The sequence below is a fragment of the Equus caballus genome, chromosome 4 (genome assembly GCF_041296265.1).
Source record: "Equus caballus isolate H_3958 breed thoroughbred chromosome 4, TB-T2T, whole genome shotgun sequence".
Classification (NCBI taxonomy): Eukaryota; Metazoa; Chordata; class Mammalia; order Perissodactyla; family Equidae; genus Equus; species Equus caballus.
The window spans coordinates 65187596-65211033 of record NC_091687.1 but is presented as its reverse complement, the minus strand read 5'-3'; the positions used below and the strand labels follow the sequence as shown (position 1 = coordinate 65211033).

Sequence of the window (23438 nt, the reverse complement as noted above, 5' to 3'; positions counted from 1 at the left end):
AGATCCAGGTGCTGGCAGGTTCGGTGTCCAGTGAGGGCCTGATTCCTGGTTCATAGATGGGGCCTTCTCGCTGTGTCCTCACACGCTGGAAAAGGGAGCAAAGGAGCGTTCTAAGTTCTCTTTTAGACGGGCACTAATCCCATTCCTGGGAACTCTGCCCTCACGACCTCAGCCTCCCAAAGGCCCCACCTCTTCCTTAGTACAGTCGCCTTGGGGTTAGGATTTCAACACAGGGCTGTGGGGAGGACACGCACATTCAGACCATGGCACCCATCTAGTTGCAAGCTGAGCTTGATCTTTGGCCCTTTGCTAGAAATGCCCCGCCAAAGGGGACAGCACCAGGCTTGAAGGCCCTGGTGCTGCCCTGGCGATGGGAACACACCGTGGCCACTTGTCGTTGAAGCAGGATGTCCCTGGTCTGCTGACAGGAATGAGTGACATTCCAGAGGTCATTTAAAGAACCCCCAGGAAAGCTCAGGTCGCTAAATTTCTGCAGAGATGGTGACCATCCCCTGGAGAGGAATCCTGACTGGCTCTCCTCAGGGCTTTGGGTCCCTCCCTGAGAGGAAGCCCAGGGCCTGGCTGCTGTGGGTCCCGGGGGAAAGGCCACACCTTCCAAGAGGGGCCAGATGGGCTCTGTGCTGGGGACGAGGTGGCTGACCTTGGAGTCCCTCAGCTGGAGGCTGATGTGTGCACGGCTCTCTCTACAGGCTGGGAGAAAACAAAATAACGAGCGAAGGGGGAAAGTGTCTCGCCCTGGCAGTGAAGAATAGCAAATCCATCTTTGAGGTGGGGTGAGTAAAGGGAATACACATAGTTGTGCGTGGTACAACCTCTTCTGTGCCTGTGGGCACCTGCTGGTCTTTTGTTACGGAAAATTACCAAAAGGCCTGCCAGGCCAGCTGCCGGGGGGAGAGGCCAGAGACAGCTTCAATCACTGAGCTCGCTGGCTGCTGTGTGGGAGGTCCCGGGACAGACCGCAGCTTCAGTTGCACAGACTTTTATGTAATTCATGCAAAAATCAGTATTATCATGTCAGCAAGTGGAGGGAGCTGTTCTGGCCCTGTGTGGTAAGTTTCTACAGGCAGATGGTCTTCATTTTAACAATTTTATATATTCTCTGGAGGCTCTTTTTTTTAAAAAAAAAAGATTGGCACCTGATCTAACATTTGTTGCCAGTCTTCTTTTTTTTTTTCCTTCTTCTTCTCCCCAAAGCCCTGCAGTACATAGTTGTATATTCTAGTTGTAGGTCCTTCTGGTTGTGTTGTGTGGGAGGCTGCCTCAGCATGGCTTGATGAGCTGTGCCATGTCCACGCCCAGGATCTGAACTGGGGAAAACCTGGGCCACTGAAGCAGAGTGCATGAACTTAACCACTCGGCCACGGGGCCAGCCCCCTGGAGGTTTTTTTCATTCCATTTTTTTTACTGTGGTAAAATGCACATAACAGGAAAGTTACCATCTTAACCATTTTTAAGTGTATAGGTCAGGGGCATTGAGTACATTCATATAGTTGTGCAACCATCACCACCATCCGTCTCCAGAACTCGTTTAAACTTGCAAAACTGAGCTGTATACCCATTAAACACTAACCCCCCATGCCCCCTCCCCCCAGTCCCTGGCAACCACCGTTCTTTCTGTCTCTGTGACTCTGACCACTCTAGGTACCTCGTAGAAGTGGAAGCACGCAGCACTTGTCTTTCTGTGACTGGCTTATTTCACTTAGCATAACGTCCTCAAGGTTCATCCATGTTGTAATATATGTCAGAATTTCCTTCCTTTTTGAGGCTGAATAATAGTCCATTGGATGTATTTACCACATTTTGTTTATCCTTTCATCTGTCGATGGACACAGGTTGCTTCCACCTTTTTAGCTATTGAAAGTAATGCTGCTATGAACATGGGTATAGAGATATCTCTTCAAGACCTTGCTTTCAATTATTTTGGCTGTGTACCCAGGAGTGGAATTGCTGGATCAGATAGTAATCTTATTTATAATTATTATTTTTGTGTGTGTGTGAGGAAGGTTGGTGCTGAGCTAACATCTGTGCCCATCTTCCTCTATTTTTCATGTGGGACACTGCCACAGCATGGCTTGATGAGCAGTATGTAGGTCCACGCCCGGGATCTGAACCTGTGAACCCTGGGCTGCAGAAGCAGAGCGTGCGAGTTTAACTACTGTGCCCCTGGGCTGGCCCCCTGTTTTTAATTTTTTGAGGAGCCACCATACTGTTTTCCATAGCAATTGCACCATTTTACACTCCCACCAGCAGTGTACAAGAGTCCCAATTTTTCCTCATCCTTACCAATACTTGTTATTTTCTGTTTCTTTGATAGTAACCATCCTAATGGGTGTGAGGTGGTATCTCATTGTGTTTTTGATTCTGGAGGCTTTTAAAGCTTTGTGTATTGTTATAATTTTTTCTCTATTATAAAATAAATACAGATAATTTTAGTTGAAATTTTATGGAAATTATAGTTCCATTCTATGGAAAATATGAAAAATATAATAAGTCACTCAGAAATAATTATTGTCAACATTCGAGGTCAGTTAAGTTTTTTTGCTCTCTCTTACACACATGTGTGTTCTATGCTATTTTTTAATATACTGGAGGTCAAACTATATGTACAGAATTTTATTCTACCTCTTTTACTTAATCTCATGTCATGAGTAGTTTTTCACTTTATTAAAAATTTGATACTATTCAATGTATACTACATACACTTTTTATGCAAAACATTGAAAACTCTCATTCCAGAGTGTGTTTTTTTTTTTTTTGAGGAAGATTAGCCCTGAGCTAACATCCACTGCCAATCCTCCTCTTTTTTGCTGAGGAAGACTGGCCCTGAGCTAACATCCATGCCCATCTTCCTCTACTTTATATATAGGACGCCCGAAACAGCATGGCTTGCCAAGCGGTGCCATGTCCGCACTGGGGATCTGAACCAGTGAACCCTGGGCCGCCAAAGCAGAATGTGCAAACTTAACCGCTGCACCACCAGGCAGGCCCCTCATTCCAGGGTTTTAACAAGCCGTGCCAGGCGGGATGTAGGCAGGTCGCTGGCTTGGTGGGAGCGTGTTGCTGGGGCAGCCCTAGTCATGTTGTGATGGGCCCAGCAGACTTGCTTTGCTTTATGCAGACTGTGCCCCTCAGCCTGGTAGGAATAGGCCAGGCGCTGTTCTGAGTGTTTTGCATAAATTAACTCAGTCCTCACACCAGCCCTATGAGGGAATGCTCTTATTAGCCCCGTTTTACAGACAAGGAGTCGAGGCCCCAGGAGATTCTGTAATTCGCCCAAGCGTGCACAGGTGGTAGGAGGCAGAGCCAGCATGTGGATCCAGCAGTCCGGTGCTGGAGCCTGGCATCGTACCAGGCAGACCCTTAATGAGCCAGACTCTCTCAGGTTATCTGCTCTGGTCGGGGGAGTACAGCAGCTCCCCATGAAAACAACAGCAGTCTGCACAGCTCGGTTTGGTAACATCCCCTTTGCATAAAGGAGCCTTGCTGATCAGGTTTCTGGATGTGCTTCCGGACGGTTGCACCGTGGAAGACCTGAGTGTGTCTCCAAGAATGTCGCTGACCACCGCTCAGAGTCGAATGTGCGTTGCGAGTCCAGCCCTCCACGGGCCTTGCTGCAAACCTGTGTCCCCTGCGGGGGACATTTCTGGGACAGTCGTGAGCTCAGGCTCTCTGACGTCAGCTCTCTGAAAGTTCAGGGGTGAGACCTGGTCTCCAATTGTGCCGTTCGCTGATCGGCTCCTGTGCCCATGGCTTCTGCCGCCCTTTGTCCTTACATTTCTCTTTGAAGTGAAATCCAGAGCAGCTTGCTGAGGGGCTGGTGCAGGAATTCGTCCCCAGGCCGCAGCTCCAGGGCCGGAGCAAAAATGTCTGCCCGCTGAGTGTACAGTCAAGCCGTGGCCCCAGCAGGAAATCAAGGGGAGCACGAGCTAACTGTCACTGTCTTGCCTCTGCCCTCAGGATGTGGGGGAATAGAATTGGTGACGAAGGAGCGAAGGCCTTCGCCGAGGCTCTGAGGAACCACCCCAGCCTGACCAACCTGAGGTACATGCTGCCATCTGAGACCCGCTGTCCAGGCGCCTCTGGGCTTTCTAGGGAAGAGCCGAAGGGAACGGGGGGTTGGCATTCCTTCCAGGGGTAGTGTTTGTGTGTGTGATTTTTCCTTTGTTGAACGTTTTTACTGATGTATGAGAAGCATCCGGGAAAGTCCGTTGCACCGAGTTCAGCTCGGTGATTGACAGACGCGCACAGTGATGGAACCATCACCCAGAACATGACACGGGACGTTGGCAGCCCCTCGCCAGTCTCGCCGTGCCCCTCGGGAGTCAGGGAGGAATAAGTCCAGATAAAACTGAAGGGGACACTAGGCAGCAGATTCCTACCCCTTCCTCATTCTCAGGATTGTGCTGGGACAAAAGGGGACCCTTCGTTTGTGTAAATGGATGTGCTCCTCCTGGCCTTGGTTTAGGCCTCTGGGCTTCTGAGACGTGGGTGTCTCCCTGTTGCCCGTATCCTTCCTGCCACTGGAAGAGAATCCAAGATGGTGGGGGCAACAGCAAAGTCCCTTCTTTATGAGAACAGAGGAAGCTCCTCCAGGCCTCCTTGATAGGCACCTTGAAACTGGCAGCCCTCTGAAGTGGAGCTCGCCAGGCCTCCTTGGCCCGCAATCTGCACTGTGACCAGGTCTCGCCAGGGTTCCGTCTCCTGCCTGCCCTCTTCTTGAGCAGTCTGTGCCTGTCCTCATGTTCTGAGTGTGGGCCTGGAGCAACAAAGCCTGGGCAGCCACCAGTGAGGCCGAGCGCTTCTGCTTTCTGCCTCGAGTCAGCCTGGCCTGGGCAGGGGCCACCTCCGGGAGGAGTCCTCCCAGATGTTTTGGTTGCTGAAATGTAGCCAGAGGTAGACGTGTCTCTAATAATCTACCCCAAGTGTTTTCTTTCCCAGTCTTGCATTCAACGGCATCTCTACAGAAGGAGGAAAGAGCCTCGCGTGGGCCCTGCAGCAGAACACGTCTCTGAGAATATTCTGGTAATAACCAGTCATTTTGAAAGGTTGGGTCTTAGGGATTATTCCAAAGATGGCACACGGCCTGGAATCTTAGCTGAAAAGCTGCCTCTCAGTTAGAAAGGCTCTAGGCCTTTCCTCAAAGTTCAGCTGAGAATTTAATTTGCTTCTAGAGAAGAAAACAGCCGTTCCCAGAAGCACAGACAGGTTCAGTGCCAGGGGGGGTGGTACGTGTCTCGGAGCTGTTTACACTGTTTTATTTATTTGTATTTTGTCTGCTTGCCTGTATCATAAATCCCCTGCGGGTGAGGAAATTGTATTACCCATCTCTGTACTCTCCTCTCGCAGCTTAGTGCTCCTGAGATATTGGCTAAATTAGGGAAGGAAAATAATGAAAATGTCATCATGATGAGAGTTCCTATACCAGACCTGCTGGCCAGTAAATGCATTTTTCATTCTTTTCCCCTCAAAAAACTTTAAAAATATTTTGAAAAGTAATATGTGCTTTTTTGAAAAAATGTAAGACACTGAAGTCTGAAAACTAGGAAGTGAGAGTAGCTCCTCCCTTGTGTTCTCCAAATGTAAGCTTCTCCTTCTGGCCTGTGAAAGTGTATTCTAGCTGCCTTGCATATTCAATTATCTGTCTGTAGATGCAGATAGACATATTTCCCTTTTCTTACAAAAGAGAATAGCATTTGGCAATTGCTTTAAAAAAATATTTTCACTATATCCTGTCCATATTTTACATGTCACTTTATGTCAGGGTTTTTCAGTCTCAACACTGTTGACATTTTGGTCCGCATAATTCTTTTCTGTGAGGGGTGGTCCTGTGCATTGTAGGATGTTTAGCAGAATCCCTGGCTTCGTTTCATTACGTAGCATAGTTCCCCGCAATTGTGAAAAATAGGTCTCCAGACACTTGCAAATGTCCACGGAAGGGGGAAATGGCCCTGGTTGAGAGCTCGTACTCTATAGGGATAATAATAATGCCAATACCCAGCATTTCTTGAGTGCTGACTGTATGCCACACATTATTTTCAGCCTCTTACACGTATTCACTCACTCACTCTCACAACCACCCTATAAGGTCTGTACTGTTACTGTTCACATTTACCAATGAGAAAACTGACGTCCAGAGAAGTTAAACCAGCTGCCCGAGGTCACCCTGCTAGGAAGTGACACACCCCCGGCACGTCTGGCTCCAGAGCCCCCTTACACACCATGCTCTTGTGTCTCGTGCTTTGTACTCATTCTCTCTGAGGGCTGTACAACGTCCCGTCGAATGTACAATCACAGTTTATTTTGCCAGCTGCCTCTATAGATGGATATTTAAATTTGTTCAGGTGGTACATCATGAGCAGCAGTCCTGCAGTCAATACTGCATGTGTAGATCCCTGTGTACACATCTTTGCACACAGTAGGGTCAATTCCCAGCAGTCTAATCATTGGCTCAGAGTGCAACCACCTGAGATTTGGATGGTCACTACCAAATTGCCCTCAAGGGATGATTTTTTAGTGTTCTTTCTAGTCCATTTTTCTCCCTTATTTATTCTTTCCTCCACTGGCACAACAGGGTTTAACCCTATTTACACCCAGAGCTTCTAGCCCTCTGCTTTATCCAGACTACTTCTGGTTTTAAGAACAACTGAGAGACTTCTTGAAGTTTCAGTCACTGAACTTGGGTCCTTCACAACAGGCCTCGGAGCAAAGCGCTGAACACATTTTAACGTGCAGTCAGCGGGCTTTCTGGGTCTTCATCCCACTGACTTTGGTGACACGCTGTCGGTGGCGTTCGAGGGAGCTTGGGGGCTGGAGGAGACCTGAGACAGAGGCGTTGGCCACTGATTCTCTGTGCGCCCTTATCTTCTGTGAGATCTGAGGGCTCAGCCAGGATGGAGAGCGAGTGTGGGCTGTCTGCAGCAGCAGGGCTCAGGAGTAGGAGATTGGGTAAAGGATTTGTGCTAGAAACCAATCACTATTTTTTGTCTGGAGCTCAGAGGCTGGGCTTGGAGCCTGGCTGTGTCCTGGGTTCTCAGCAAGTGATGGGCAGCATCAGCCGGAGGGGCCTGGGCAGGGGTCCCGCTTCTGTGAATTCATTAAAAAGTGTGTGCCAGCTGGGGCTCCCCTGAGAGAACACTTCTTCTTTTCTAGGCTCACCAAAAATGAACTCGATGATGAAGTGGCAGAAAGCTTGGCAGAGATGTTGAAAGTCAACCAGACACTGAAACATTTATGGTAACTCCGAGAACCTTCAAATTTCAGACTGTGCTACTTTTTAAAAATATTTTTTTGAGATAAAATGCACATACCATAAAATTCACGCTGTTAGAGGGTACGATTCAGTGGTTTTTAGTATATTCACAGGGTTGTGGAATCATCACCACCATCTAATTCTAGAACATTTTACCTACTCACCTCCCCCACCCCCAAAAACCTGTACGCATCAAGCAGTCAGTCCCCAGCCTTCTCCGCCCCCAGCCCCTGGCAACCACTTATCTGCTTCTCGTTTCTGTGGATTTGCCTATTCTGGGCATTTCACAGAAATGGAATCAGACAATATGTCGTCTTTTGTCTCTGTGTTCTTTCACTAGTGTAAGTTTTCAAGGTTCATCTTCATTATAGCATGTACCCATTTTTCACTGCTTTCTATGGCGGAATGCTCTTCCATTGTATGGATATTCCACATTTTGTTCATCCATTCATCAGTTGGTGGACGTTTGGGTTGTTTCTACTTCTTAACTATTGTGAATGATGCTGCTGTGAGCATTCAGGTACATGTCTGTGTGTGAACACGTGTTTTCATTTCTCTTGGGTATATACTTAGGAATAGACTTGCTGGGTCATGTGGTCACTCTGTGTTAAATTTTCGAGGAACTGCCAAACTGTTTTCCAAAGTGGCTGCACTACTTTACCTTCCCGCCAGTGCTGTATGAGGGGCCCATTTCTCCACATCCTCGTCAGCACTTGCCATCGTCCATCTTTTTGACTCTTGCCATGTCATTGTGGTTCTGATTGGCATTTCCCTGATGACTAACGACGCTGGGCGTCTCTTCATGTGCCTGTTGGCCATTTGTGTATCTTCATTCGGAAAAATGTCTCCACATCCTTTGCCCACTTTTAAATTGGGTTATTTCCCTTTTTACTGCTGAGTTGTTAGAGTTCTTCATATATTCTGGGTACTAGACATTTACTAGATGTACAATTTAAAAATATTTCCTCTCTTTCTGTGGGCTTTTCACTTTCTTGATAGTGACCTTTGAAGCACAACACTTTCTCATTTTGATGAAGTCCTATTTATCTGTTTTTTCTTTGGTTTCTTGTGCTTCAGGTGTCTTACTAAGAAACCATTGCCTAATCCAAGGTCATGAAGATTAAGCCTAAATTTTCTTTTAAGTGTTATAGCTTTGCTCTTCCATTAAGGTCTTTGATCCATTGGAGTTAATTTTCACATATGGTAAGAGGTGCGGGACCCACCTCCATTCTTTTGCATGTGGATGTCCAGCTGTCCCAGCACCACTTGTTGAAAAGACTGTCTTTCCCTTTTGAATGGCCCTGACTCTTTAAATCAATTGACCGTAACTGCCTGGCTTATTTCTGGACTTTCTATGCTAGTCTGTTGGTCCATATGTTCATCCCTATGCCAGGACCACACTGTCCTGATTGTTGTAACTTTGTGGTAAGTTTTGCAATCCAGAAGTGTGAGTCTTCCAACGTTGTTCTTCTTTCTCAAGATTGTTTTGGCTATTCTGGGTCTCTTGCATTTCCATATATGAATTTTAGATCACTTTGTCAATTTCTGTAGAAAAGCCGGACTGTGCTACTTTTACATTTTTTTTAAGAAGGATGCTTTTTGTTTTTTTAAAGATTGTCATCTGCACTAACATATGTTGCCAATTTTTTTTCTTCTTCTTCTTCTTCTTCTCCCCAAAGCCCCAGTACATAGTTGTATACTCTAGTTGTAAGTGCCTCTGGTTGTGGCATGTGGGACACTGCCTCAGCGTGGCCTGATGAGCGGTGCCATGTCTGCGCCCAGGATCCGAACTGGCGAAACCCTGGGCCACTGAAGCGGAGCGCGCGAACTTAACCTCTCGGCCATGGGGCCGGCCCCTTGTTTTTTTTTTTTTATTTCTGGCCTGTAGACTTTCTTTTATGCCCTTCCCTAGGTGCCGGGCCAGCCCCTGCTGGGAGAACAGAGCCAGAACAGGGCTAGAGAGCGAGTCTTGGCTGCTTCATGCGAGCACAGACCGCATTGGCCCCAGTGAAGGTAGCCCCCTGGGCACAGTTGCTCAGCACTGCCAGGCTTCTTAGCGCTCCTCCTACCCGGCCTCTTGCCAAGTCTTGGCTGGGGTAGCTCACACTGCCCCCAGCAAGGCAGAGGTGGTGCCAGTGGTAGCAACCGGGAAGGTGATTAAAAAAACAGCAGGGTTTAAGTGAATGCAGAATTCTGTGCCCACTTCCGGGTTCTGTTTTTGCTCCTTTTGCAAAAATGTGCAAGTGACATTGTGGTTGTGCTTCCCAGAAGGTCACCGCCTCTGCCACGGAGCCCGGGGGTTCCAGCTGCTGCGCAGCCTCGCAGTTGTGTGTGCTTGGGCAGTAGTGGTGACGAGAGCTCCCTTCCACCCGGCACTGTGGCAGAGATTGTGAGAAATACTGCACACACGTCCTCCCATTAAAACCTGACACACTCGGGGTAGGGGAGGGTTCTCTCATAGTTATTCCCATTTTACAGATCAGGCAACCGAGGCATAGATAGCTTAAGCTTCTTTCTTCAAAGATCTGTAGTTGAAAAGTGGGGAGTAGGTGTGTGCGTGTGAGGGGAGCTTGTAACCACTATGCTATGCTGCCCCTTTAAGGGGTTGGCCCCTTCATGCTTAATTTCTATAATCTCATCAATCACAACAGCAGAGGCCCTCATCTTCCTGGTAGGGCTGCCTTCTTGGGTCAGCGCCCAGGATTTCTAAGGGTCAGGTTCACCAGTAGCCTTCTTCTACAAATAGCCGGGAGTGAGGAATGAGCCTGCGATGAAGTGTAGACACATCACTGCCTCATGCTGCGTTTATTTCCCTGTTGAGCTGGAAGCCTAGCTGCCCAGGGGAGCATTTGGGGAATCGCCTGGGGTTCCTAGCTACATCGGAAAGTTTTGCTTCATTTGATGAGTGCTACCCAACACAGAGGGCTTACTCTTAGAGGCCCCGTTGTTGATGGACCCATGAGTGGCAGCAGGAGAAGTGTTCTCCTCCCTCCCTCTCAGATGTCGGAGAGGACATGGGACCATCTTAGAAGCCTTTGTTTCCCCCAGAGAAAAGAAGGGCCAGTTGGTAGCTACTTCATTTTAAAAACTGCCTTGCATTTCCCTTGCCACTGGAAGGAGATGTCAGAAACAGTTCCCCAGATGTGTTTCTTAGACTTTGTTGTTCAGACTGGTGGTTGCCCAACATTTTTGATCGGGCACCCCTGCAATGAAGAATGTCAAGCACACACACACACGTCTATGTTCATGTAGTAAACTATCTATGTATGAATATATAGATACATTATGCTTGCTATAAAAATATACAAAAAAGGGAAACATTTTATAGGATGTCCTTTATTCTGGTGGATCTGATCTAGACAATCTTAGCCAGGTTAACAGTCCGTTCTTCCCCTGCCTCTGTCTCTTATCCCACCATAGCCTTACAACTCTCTAACTACTTCCTAACCAAGGAGGCAGATTTAATCCAGGATTATGTATTTGATACAAGATATGTTCTTCCCTCAGGCTTATCCAGAACCAGATCACAGCCAAGGGTGTTGCCCAGCTGGTGGATGCATTACAAAAGAACACTGGCATAATGGAGATTTGGTAAGACCCATCCACCGCTTGTTGTAGTAATAGTAACAACGATTATTTACTCATTACCATTGACTGTGTAGGGCAGCTTCCATTTATTCCTCATCTTTCCAACAATCCTGTAAAGTAGGTGGTATTATCTCCATTTCACAGATGTAGAAACTGAGGCCCAGACCGCCTGACTCCATAGTCAGTGCTCTCCTGCCCAGCGCCCTGTCCTGTCTACCCCCTGGGCTTGCAAGGGGCAAAATGCCCAGGAAAGGGAGTCCCACTGGAAGTGAGTCACTCTGGCTCGTGAGACTGAGAGATGGATGTGCCGGCCTGGAATCTGGGGCTCGTTTTTCCCCTGCTCTGGGCTTCCTGGGCTTCAGGAGACACTTCCAGGCTGGATTTGAGTGGACTTGTGCTCTTTCTCAACTTGCCGTTTCTGCTGTGAGGACTTGCTTATGCCACTCCACTTTCTTGTCTCCCACGAGCCACATACAGCCCCAAGGTGGCCCTGGGCCTGGAGACTGTGCAGGGGTTTTGCCTCAGGAGCAACAGTTACAGCAGTGGAGGTGCTGGGATGTGGCAGCTAACCGGACAGTCAGGCCCTGACGGCTTGCGAGTCCTGACGAGAGCGAACTGAGAGCAGAGGGCCCTGTGTCCCTGAACGCAGGTCCCAGGTGCCCCGGAATCTGTTCTCTGCCTCCACCCGGCCGAGACAGCCCTGCAGAGGGGGGGCTCCAGCCCACTGGAGAGCCCGGCAGGGGGCCAAGCTGGGTTCCCTTGAGGACACAGGCCACAGGAGTGCACCCTCCCCTGGTGGCTCCCTGAGATCCGTGGGGCAGCCTCACCATGAACCTGGACCCTCCGCTCGGGGGGTAGTTACTCATTACCTGCTTTCTTCATGACTAGGGAGAAGAATTACACAACCAGAAACCATTAATCGAGGTCCAGCTCCCTGACCTCAGCTCCTAGAACAGTGTTTTTTAAACTTTGCTTTGGAACTTGTTAGTGGATGATAGAATCACTTTGGCGGGTTGTAACCAGCATTATTTAGAAAATGAGATTGCAAAGAACACGGTACCAAAACATGCTGTGCAAAGTATGAAGTATTATTTCATAATCTAATTTCAGGTGTGTGTGTGGGTGTGTGTATGCGTAGATGCTGGTTCACAATGTAAAGAGCAATTCTTATTTGGGGGTCACAGGTCAAAAAAACTTTTGAAAAACACTGTCCCAGAGAAGAGCACTGACGGAGGACCCTGTGGTGCATGCGCCGCCCCTCAGCCCGGGAGGCGCTGGAGAGCTAGCAGGAGCTCAGTCTGCATTCATCTGCAGCCCCCTCACCCTGTGATCCGTGCCTAGAGCCACTCCGTGTCCTGCTGACTCTGTTGTCTGAGGACACCAGAGGGGGACAGGAAGGAGGCAGGCCAGGCGGCAGGACGGTTGGCAGATGAGTCGGCCTCCACTTTTCTCAGAGGCCGGTTGGGACAGTGTAAGGATATGCAGCGGCCTTCATTCTGTTGAGCTTGAAAATGTGCCTCTGCAGCCTCCCGACGGCCACCATCCCTACACAAGGAGCTGTTTGTGTAGGGCCGGGTGTCTAGCTTCCAGGCGTGCGATCCAGAGCCTGAAGCGGGTGCGTGTGTCGGGGTGGATCCGGAGAGGGCGAGGGCGACGGCTCAGGTGCTGGCCGGGGAGCGTCTTCGCTTCAGGTGCTGGCTCGTCCCATGTGTGTGACTGACTTCACGGGACAGGGCCCTGCGGAGTTTCTGGCCCTGTCGGCCCTGTCTGGGGGCTGCCACACCAGGCAGCAGGGCTGTGGTCGAGCTGGCAGGCGAGCAGGGAGCAGGTCTGCCGGGAGCCACCACTGGCACAGAGGGACCATCTCCATGGACTCGTTATGTGTGCTGACATTCATTTCTACCTCGTCCCTGTCCGGAAGGAACTTGAAGTCTGAAGTCCCTCAGTGAGTTCTGCTTTCAAAGACAGGAAGTGGAAGTGGTCAGTGACCTGACCTTGTAAATTATAGCATTTATCGCACTTCATTGTAATAGCTTTTCCAGACGGTGAGCTCCTTGAGGGGAGGGCCTGTGTCCTGGTCACTGCTATGTCTCCAGCGACTAGTGCTACATCTTCATCCATTTCTTGAGTCCCCAGGTGCTTGAGTGCCAGGCACTGTGCTAGTACCGAGAATCCTGTGGTGAGCAAAACAGACCTGCCCTTCTGGGATTACCATCTAGTGAGGGAGACACACAGTAAAGAAAAAAATGATTGAAGGAATTATTTGATTACAATCGTGATGAATGCTATAGAGGGGAAGCTAAGAAGGGACCCTAATACAGATGAGGCTTCAGGGAAGGTCTCCCTAAGGAAGTGGCATTTCAACTAAGCCATGAAGGAGGAATGGGAGTTAGCTGGGGTGGGAGGGAAGGTGTTCCAGGTGGGAGGAGCAGCACATGCAAAGGCTCTGAGGCAGGAAGGAGCATGGTGTCCCTGAAGAGCAGCAAGAAGCTGATGTGCCCTGGGGTTCGGACAGGATGGAAGAGTGGGCAGCAGGAGGCAGAGGGGATGGGCAGAGTCGAGACCATAAGAGATCTGTGGGTCATGTTACATATTTGGGGTCTTGATCCTAAAAGAAATGGAAAAGTCATTGAAAGATTTGAAGCAAAGAGGGATGTGATCAGATTTGCCTTGTAAGAAGACCACTCTGGCTCCTCTAAGAAATGGACTTGAGGCGGCCAGAGTACAGGTGAAGGGACCAGTCAGTGGGACATTGCAGTGATCCAGAGAAGAGAGGGTGGTTGCTTAGACCAGGATGGTAGTGGTGAAGATATGGAGAGGTTCCAGGGAGGCATTCTACAGATGTTTAGGGAATAAAACAGAACTTTGTGACCGAGAGAATATGAAGATGAGGAGGAAGGTGTCAAGGGTGAGCCCTGGGTTGGTAACTTGCACAGCTGGATGAAAAGCAGTACCGTTCGCTGAGCTAGGGAACCCTGGGGGGATGTGGCCACTTTGAGGTGCCTGGGACACGTCCAGGTGAAGACGTCAAGTGCGTTAGTGGCAGCAGAGCAGAGAGATGTGGGCGGCAGATCACTGACATAAGGATGGGGCCAGGGCATAAATGGAAATCTGTCTAGAGGAAATCCATTATTTAGAGGTCACTTGGAGGAGAATGTGGGGAAGGAGACTGAGATGGAGGGGCCAGACTTAGGAGAAAAACCAGAGAACGTAGTATCAAGCGGGGGGAAGGGAGTGTTTCAAGAAGAAGGAAGAGGGCAGGACAGCCTAATGCCTGTGAAGGCCAAGAAAGACAAGGCCTGAAGAATGTCATGAAATCCAGGCTTATGGAGGCAATTGTTGACCTTCATGAGACGCCAGTCATAGGGTGATGGCAGCTGGAAAGGATTAATATTAATGTCAAACAAGTGTTCCAACAGAGTGCCTTCCTTAACTTCGGGGTCGTGTGAAGCACGAGAGTACGTTAGGAACACTTGCTGGGAACGCGCGCCCAGCAGTCCCTGACAGCTGACTTGGGTGCTTTGTTTTTTTCCAACAGCCTAAATGGAAACTTGATAAAGCCAGAGGAGGCCAAAGTCTTTGAGGATGAGAAGCGGATTGTTTTTTCCTGAGAGGCTGATTTCCTGTTTGTGGGCTTGGCCCTGGGGGCTGTCTGGCAGCAGAGGCCCCTGTGCGGTCTCCTGTCTTGGGTGTCCGACAGGGCTCTGCTGAGACGGGGCTGCCGTCACCACGCAGATCAGCTCGGACTGGCCAGCTCCCTGGGCAGCGGTTGCAGTTTTGCAGGAAGAGCGTGCCTTGTGAGCGTTGTAGTTACTGTCACTGTACCGTGAAGAGGCCGTCGTGCATGTCCGTGATTATCTTAATCTGCAACTGGAGGACTAGGGCTTTGAGCTCACACAGACGCCTGCCCTGAGGACCAGAGGGCGTGAGCTGGTCGCTGCTGTCTTCATTCAGGAGTCGAGGACGTGGTGCAAAGTTGGCGCCAGTTTTCTTGGAGAAAAGGTGCTCAACGAACAAGAATTGTTTTACCCAAAACATTCTCCTCCTCCTCAGTACTTCCCCATGTGTTGATAGTATTCCTACCGTACAGCTATAGATACTGAGGTGTGTACAGCGTGGGGATTTCACTTACGCAGGTTTTATAGGGAGATCGTGTTGAAGGAAGGACTCGTCACAGGCTTTTTAGCCCTGGAGTCTCATTTTTCTGCTGACAAAGATCACTGGATGCCCTCTTGGCCAGACTAAGAAAGGACGAGGCCTTCGTGGTGCTCGGTTTCCACTCAGGGCTTTCTCCTGGCTAGGCTGACCTCCTCAAGGCCCATACTACAGACAAAGGTGCTCTGCCCCGAAGGAAGAATAAATGCCCACCCTCGGGAAGGAACAAGGCACAGCTGGCCCTGGCGGCCCCGCCATCCGAACAGAAGCTTCTCTCCCTCTCTTGCCCTCTTGAGGGAGGGAAGTCTCTTCCTGCCGTGGAGTAGCTGTGAGGGTGACTGAGTTGGAGCCACGACTCAGGCTCCAGCTGAGAACCTGGCCAGCAGAGTGTGTTAGAGACCTCCTACCGTGGTCGGCACACGGTGGGTGCTAAATGGGCGAGGGGAGAGTGACATTACCAGGTAACTTGTTCTTTTGCCAATTCATTTGTTAATAAAATACTGAAAATACTCATTATTTCTAACTCTCTGAGTCTGGGATCTTTTAAACTACACTGTGATGCCCCTGCATTGGGTGGGGCCCTGGGGTGACGTGCTGTGAGGAGAGCCTGATGAAGGCAGGCCAGAGGCATCTGCAGTTTGATCCTTTGCCAGCCGCTCCACCTATCAAGGGACCAAAAAAAGCCGAGGAAGTGACTGAAGCCTCTCCATCTGACCTCCAAATCCATACGGGTAGCTTCTCAGAGGAAGTGACTTGGATCAGGGGTGGCTGGGGCCAGGATACGCTGGCGTGGGCTGAATTTCAGGACCCTCGCCACCATGCCGTGATAGGTCCTGGCAGGCCAAGCTCAATGTCCACTACCTTCCTTGGTTGTTCACTGCTGAGCGGAGGACCCAGGTGGGCCTGGCACCCACCGTGGCAGGAGGCACCAGCTGACTGATAGAGGCCAAACATGAGAGGGCAGGGGTGAGGGGACCCTCCAACAGTACCTTTGAGGTCTCAGAGGTCCAGCCTGGCTTTGGACAGCAGTCCCTGTTAGGAAGAGTGCAATTCAGGAAGGCAGCCTGGGGAAGATCCTGTGTGGTCATTCAGCCACATGGCGGCCATGCCTCTAAGGCACTGCTGTGGCGGGTCCTACCTGCCCCTCCCCTCACGCCAGATCTGGGGACTCACCTAGTAGTCTTGCCCCACCTCTGCACCTGCCCCCCAGGCAGCCAGAGTCTGGGCAGCAAGGATGCCCAGAAAGCACAAAGGAATGCGCGGGGCAAGCGGAAGGCCAAGGGTGCTGAGAGCAAACTCCAGACTTACCGAGAGAACCACACTCCTCAGCTCACAAATTCATATTTTATTAAACCACTAGAACTAAACTTTGGAAAGCCTAAAATTTACTCGGAAACTACTAAATATGACTGCTTTTGGAGACTATCGAAATTAGAAGTGCTGCCTCTAAGGGAATTACAATTTGTGTGGTGTTGGCTTAAATTCTATTTGGAAATACTCTCATCTTCTAGATGGTGAATGACATTTTCTAGTTCCTTATAAAAGTGAAATCAGGCTCCTCATTTACTAGAAGGTTCTCCTTTACCCACAGGTAACCTGCTGTGCCGAGAAGTGGAGACTTTTCCTAATCCAGAAAAAGACAATTGAAAATTGAAAGAAAAAAAGGGGGCCTGCCCAGTGGTGCAGTGGTTAAGTTCACACGCTTCAGTGGCCCGGGGTTCGCCAGTTTGGATCCTGGGTGCAGACATGGCACTGCTTAGCAAGCCATGCTGTGGTGGGCGTCCCACATATAAAGCAGAGGAAGATGGGCACAGATGTTAGCTCAGGGCCAGTCTTCCTCAGCAAAAAAAAAGGAGGATTGGCAGTGGATGCTAGCTCAGGGCTAATCTTCCTCAAGGAAAAATAAAGGGAATCCCACAAACTTGGGATATGACTGTTTCTTCCCACAGGACGTGTTGGTTGGTTTTAGGAAGGAAATACCCCCTCCACATTTCAGACCTGCATTTATGTCCATGGTGATTTGGAACCTATAAAAAAAGCCATGTCGAGTCACTGTGTGGCTTTAGGTCAGGTCCTAAGACTGTCAGAATCTCAATTTCCTCCTTGAAAAATGGGGATCCTAGAGTACTGACTCAAGGGCTTGCTGTGAGGATGAAAGGAGCTGACGCATGGAGAGCTGTGCCCCGTCCGGGGCCACTGCTCAATATCTGATCGTTATTATGAAACCAACGTTCCTCATCTCCGCTCGCGATGGCACCCCCAGGTGGTTCTCTTCTCACTCTTGGGCTTAGGGAACTTCCCAACAAGGTCACATATGAGACTGGAAGTTCTCAAAGTCAAGTCCAAAAATATCCACTGTCAAGCTTCCTGCAGTATCCTAGCTTTGTCAGTGAAAAGCACAGCCGTTCACATTTTCATCATTACCAAGAGCTCCACCATTGAAGTGTCACTCACCGACCACAGGGAGGCGCACCCGTGTCTTCACTCCCAGTAAAGAACATAGCAGGAGCTTGGTGCCACACAGCGCCAGGCCCCTGAGCCTCTGCCAGGCGTTCCTGTCAACTGAACTGAGAAGGAGCGTTTGGCTCCTTGATATTTTGGTCCACTGCCAGGTGTGGCACATGTCTATTTCCAGTAACTAATCGCTGACTTACAGAAAAAACCTTGCTCTGGGGCTGAAAGGCAAAACCACGGCCATTATCCCAGGTCCACAGAGAGGAATTTAATGAAAGTGGAATTAGCTCTTGAGGAGGCCAAGGCTCGTGTTACGACACAGATGGGCTGCAGGACCCAGGGGCCATCCGAGCACGACTCTCCCAGCCTTAAAATTGAATTAACTGCACCCAAGACCAGCTTAAAACTTTTAGAGGCACTAAGCACTGGAAAGGTTATGGGCCCCCAATGATCTGTAATAAAATAAAAATTTTTTTAACTATAGTAAATTCTAAAATAAAATAAGTGCAAGGATGTTAAACACGTTTCCTATGACTACTTGGGTTCTTTTTGGGGCAAATATCAAAATATCTCAAGTTTTTTTGACTCTCTTCTGTCACAGTGCTTTTTGTTATAAAAGCAATATCACATTAAAGAAAAAATTTTAAATAATGCTTATAGTAACACTGCTTACAGAGCTAATTTAATTTTTGCATGTCATCTTCCCATGTTTCGCCTACTTTAAGACTTTTTTCCAATTTTTTTTATTGTGGTAAAATACATGTAATTCACCATCTTAACCATTTTTAAGTCAATGTTTTAGTGGTATTAAATACATTAATAATGTGTAACCATCACCACCACCCATCTCCAGAACTCGTCTTGTAAAAACTGAAATTCTATACCCATTAAATAACGCCCCATTTTCTCTTCCCCCAGCCCCTGGCAGCCACCATTCTCCTTTGTCTCTATGAATCTGACTACTCTAGGTACCCAATGTAAGTGGAAGCACACAGTATTTCTTTCTGCGACTGGCTTATTTCACTTAGCATAATGTCCTCAAGGTTCATCCATGTTGTAGCATGTGTCAGATGTGTAGCCTTTTTTTAGGCCAGAATATTTTGAAACATCTTTTTATATAGTTACAATCACAGTATGTGTTTGCAGTTTCTTTCAATCAAACATTTCTCTGCATTGTTACATCGTCTTTATACTTATCATTTGTATTCTATTGGTTTGATGATCTGCTTAATTGTGTTCCAAATGTTAGCCACTCAGGCTTCCAGATTGGTTGTAGTGGTGGTGGTTATTATTATGGACATTTCTATGGAAGTAAAAGATTGTTTCAGATTATTTCTTTGGAGTGGGATTATCAAGTCAAAGATTCTTGCTATGAAATTTTCTTTCTTTTTCAACCTATGTTAGTCCGTCAAGTTGAGGGGCATTATAAATGGTTTGGAAGCAGGTGGAAGTGAGGAAACAATGTAATGTGAAGCCAGCAGTGTCTCCTTTGAAAAGGAATAAAGCTCCCTGCCTTGGACCCTCACCCCAGAGAATGTTCAGGCACTGCCCCCTCTGCCCCACATTAGAGCTACAGCCTGACACTGTAGTAACTACAACTGCGGGAAGAAGGACTCATCCATAAATCAGCAGGTTTGAAAGTGGGACTGTGCAAGATAATCGCTTATTAGTGAGGTGTCAGCATCTTCAAAATCAGTTGCCCTTGATTTTAAAAAGTTCTATTCATGTGTATGTGTCCTTGCTTTGTCTAAACAAACCCAGTCTGATCGAACCCATTAACAATGGGTCAAATGGGAACTACTTCTTCCCAATAACCCTATGAGGTAGGAATTAGTTCATGAATGAGGAAACAGAACTACTGAGTATAGGGACGTATCTTGTCTTACTAATCATGATGTGTATATAAAAATGGGGGAAAAGAAAGAAAAAAAAAAAGCAAAGCCCCACAGGAAAGGGATTTTGGCAAATGTAGAAAGTTGGGCTTGGCAATATCTAAGATTTAGCGCTTAGTTCAATCCCCTCACGCTACCAGTGAGGAAGCTGGTGTTGGAAAGCAAAAGCAACTTGCCCAGGTCACACACTTCATCACTGGGAGAGCAAGAATCAGTCACAGGCTCTGGCTGGTTTTCTTTTCCCTCTATTCTGATAGTTTGAGACCTTCAGTTCATTCTGCAACGGACCTTTCTGCCAAGTCTGTTAAAGCTGGTCCCTCTCCTCTAGGGCAAGGTAAACAAAATGAACTCTCCACCCAAGGACACAGATGGGGTCTCTTTAGTGTCCCTGGGATTCCTCAGGAAGCCTGATGTGTTCTTCTATATCCACGATGCTAAACGTTACAGGACTCTGGAGTCACGTTGACAAACCTTGTTGTCCAAGAGCCGCAAGGCTAAAAACACCCTGGAGAATGTCGCATGACTGGAGTCTGACTCTACAGAGCCAACAGCTTTGACACTGGCCACATCTTCTATCTCCCAACCATGGAACTGGACCAGAGGAAGTAGGTGCACTACAGAGAGCTAGAGAAGGTCGTATTCAGATGATTTTCATCACAAGAGGGCAGCATGTGTCCAGCAATTAATCCATTATGTAAGTGGCCCAAAGCTTCAACTGTGCAGGAGGTCTGGTGACTGACACATTGTCCTATTTAAATAAGACTCAATCCAAAGCACATGGTGTTAAAAGCAATTTCATCTTAAACCCATTCATTTGAGTTCAAAGACATTGGTAGTAGGGAGAGTTGGCCCCAAGGCACACTAAAAAGCAGTATTACGGCAAGTTCTCTGGGTCCTGAGGATCTGGGTTCAAGTCCCAGTGCTGCCAGTGGCTATGTGACCATGGACAAGTGACTGAATTTTTCTGTGCCTGAGTTTCCCATCTGTAATAGTGCTCCCCTTGCAGGGTGGGTTGGTTATGAGGAGTAAATTAATTAATATATGTAAAGTACTTCAAACAGTACTGACAGGTGCTAAGGGCTCCAGAATTATCTGGAGCCCTGCTTGTCATCTAAGCAGACCTTCTCGCCCCAGCACTGCGCTAATGAGCGTTAGGGATAAGGCGAGAGAAGAGAGGGGCCTGCGCTGGGCCATGCTTCCTACTCTTAAAAGCCTCTCCAAAACCACATGGCCATTTTCAAACTGAGAGCAAACTCCAGACTTTTCAGCTGCCCAGAGACCAGAAGCCGTTTCCAGGCTGAATACCTGTGGGATAAGAACTAACCATTCCCTACACTTGCCATTGTCTTCATTTTTATTTTGTTAAGGAGCTGCATATCCAGGTCATATCCAGAAGCATGAGTCAGGAAAGCCAAAAGCCTGTTTGCATTTTGATTTGATTTCACAGATGTTAGAGCGTATTATCTGACTTTCCACACTAAAGTCATATGGCTGAAGGTCATTTCTTTGAAGTCAGCATGTGGTCTCGGTTTCTAGCATCCTTTTCTTTCACTTTTAAACATTGCTAATGATTTCCCTGGCCTGTAATAGAAAATGAATGACTGGAGTCTTGAGAGTGAGCAGGAGAGGAGAGTAGGGAGGGAGATGGATGAGAAGGGAACAAAACAGATCGGGAGCATGGGAGCTGGGTGGGTTAACTCCTGGAATCCTGACTTCCTCCCTGCCTTGTACCCTCCTGTTGCTGTGTCCAGGAACTTGCCCAGTGTGTCTGGGGCCATCAGCCTGGCACCCCGGGCACTGAAGTTGTGTGGAGTCAGCAGCTTATCACCTACTGAGCAGCTGTAGGGGATGTCCCAGCTGCCCGCTGCTACGTGTAGATTTCTCAGTGGATACTCACTAGGCGATGTGTAAGATCTTTTTCCTTCTGCTGAGACAATGCACTTGTTTCCAACTCATTTTCCCAGAGGACTCACTTCTGGTCAACAAAATCCTTCCATTTGAACCACCTTGTCTGTTGTGTCTCAACCTTTTTTTCATAACTGCCCCTTGAAGGAAACTTTTTAGACATTTTTTTCCTAATCCCCCCTCCCACCATGAATACCATAGATATACTGTATTTCTTTTTATATACAGTGGCCCTCTGGATTCAAACCATTGAATATCCAAGTTCCTTTTTGTCTCCCAAGAACCAATTCTCACCGTCTTGGGGGTGATAGACTCCCTGTTGGGAAAGCTTCATCTAGTCAAACCCTAGATAATTCTGGTCACCCTTAACATCTCCAAGAACCCCTTTGTCACCCTTAAGGCTGTTTGCCTTTCTACACATTATTCAGCTTCTAATTCAATAAATCTTAAGTTATAAATTTAATATTCTTATTCTTCCTTTTTACTCTTTGTTCTGAAAACAATTTTAATCTACGTGCAAAAACTTTATGTTATTTTAAAAAATGCTGTTTGTAAAAGGGGAACAGTGCATCCTAACTGGGACAGTTAGAGTCTGAAGCATTCTGGCACCAGCAGCTTCAGAGAGGAATTTCCATGACGAGTCCCCAGCTACTACCACCAAGCCTTTGGTCAGAACTTGAGGCTGACAAGTTTGCTTTTGCTGTTGTCCCACTTCCCTTTCTCACTTCCTGGTACCCCTACCTCACATCCCCTCCAGGAGACCTGGGAACGTCCAGAATTCTCCTTTTGAAATGGAACACAGACCCCTGCCCACCTCAGGGTGCCTGCCTCCCATATCAGCCCTCCCCACGCATCACTGCTGAGCTCAGCTAAATATTAGGACGTTACACTGATTTGAGTAATTCAGAATAAAATGCAACTGTCTAATAGGACTTCCCGTCAGACAGTTTACATATCAGAAGGCTGATCAAAATACTCTCCAATTAGACACATAAACCCAGAGGAACTTCTGGCCAAGTTAATCTTCATCTCCTCAGCCATCTCCCTCACAATCCCAGAATAATTCCAGAACAGGGCTGACTCTTTTGAAAGGGTTTGATCCCTGCAACGTCTTAGGCAGAGCTGAGAAAGTCCATCCGTCCATCCGCTTCACAAATAAACACTGAACACCTTATCTACGAGTTATTAAATCAGGCTGTTACTGTGTTACTGTTTCATGGATGCCGGCACAAGACGGGAGACTCCTGGGTCAGAGACACAGGACTTTACTATTCACAGAACAGCAGACAGCCAATGACAAATATAAGGGTGTCAATAAGGAGATTACAGTCAACACTGTTGAACGTTTTTATAAGGCCAAAGTCAGGTTAGTCCTGAAAAGTGCCCATGGATTTAGTGACATGAGGTCGTGGGTCACCTTAATAATAGTTGTTTTGGTAAACTGACAGCAGGGAAGCCAGATGGGAGTGTGTTGAGAAGTGACTGGAAGACAAGGATGCGTTACAGGAAATATGATGTGAAGGAGAAAAGCAGACAGTAGCTCAGAGGGGGGTCTAGGGAGAGTTACTTTGTCTGACTTAAGAAAAGAAGCTAAATGTTAACGGGAAAGACACAGTTGGGAGGGAGAGTAAGTACAGGAGAGAGAGAGGCAGTAATGGAGAATGCAAGGCTCCTGAGGAGGTGAGCTGGGCTGGGATCTCCAGGAAAGATGAGAGACTGGACTTCAGCCAGGAAGAAGGGCTTTGCCACTGAGAGAGTAAGAAAGGAGAAGACAGTGCAGACCAGACGGGTTTGTGAGGTTATGAGCAGGATGCTGATGCCACTGCCAACATCCAGGATTAATGCAAGATGCTACTGTTAAATAATAATCTCTTCAGGAGGAAAGAAGAAAGCAAAAACATAGTAAGATACATTTCTTCTAAATGTGGTAATATTTTTCAGGAGGATTTTTGCCCACTTCAATTTGTGTGTTCAAAAAGAATAAAGGAGCAGTATTAAGTAAGAAGCATCTGCAATCTTCCCCCAGCTCCCTCTCCTCAGGAAGAAGGCTCCAGGGCCCACCATCACTGAATGGAAGGAAATAAGTCAGGGCACCAGGAGATACTGCACTTATGGCAAACTCCTGGAGAAGGCTCACAGTATACCAGACCCTCCTCTGATCATTTATACACACT

At 48.0% G+C, this 23438-nt stretch overlaps 1 protein-coding gene across 17 annotated transcripts in view; it reads left to right on the top strand.

Annotated features, from left to right (window-relative positions):
* Positions 1-15529, top strand: part of NOD1 (nucleotide binding oligomerization domain containing 1) — a 49401-nt gene extending 33872 nt beyond the window's left edge. For 10 of the 17 annotated variants that reach the window (XM_070264758.1, XM_023639458.2, XM_070264754.1 and 7 more), the window contains 6 exons: positions 711-794; positions 3979-4062; positions 4960-5043; positions 7171-7254; positions 10778-10861; positions 14397-15529. In XM_070264758.1, coding sequence (XP_070120859.1) covers positions 711-794; positions 3979-4062; positions 4960-5043; positions 7171-7254; positions 10778-10861; positions 14397-14469 — 493 coding nt within the window. In that variant the 3' untranslated portion in view covers positions 14470-15529. The remainder of the gene's footprint in view (positions 1-710; positions 795-3978; positions 4063-4959; positions 5044-7170; positions 7255-10777; positions 10862-14396) is intronic. The other 7 variants (XM_070264762.1, XM_023639459.2, XM_070264759.1 and 4 more) reach the window with 2 other exon arrangements.
* Positions 15530-23438: the final 7909 nt, after the last annotated feature.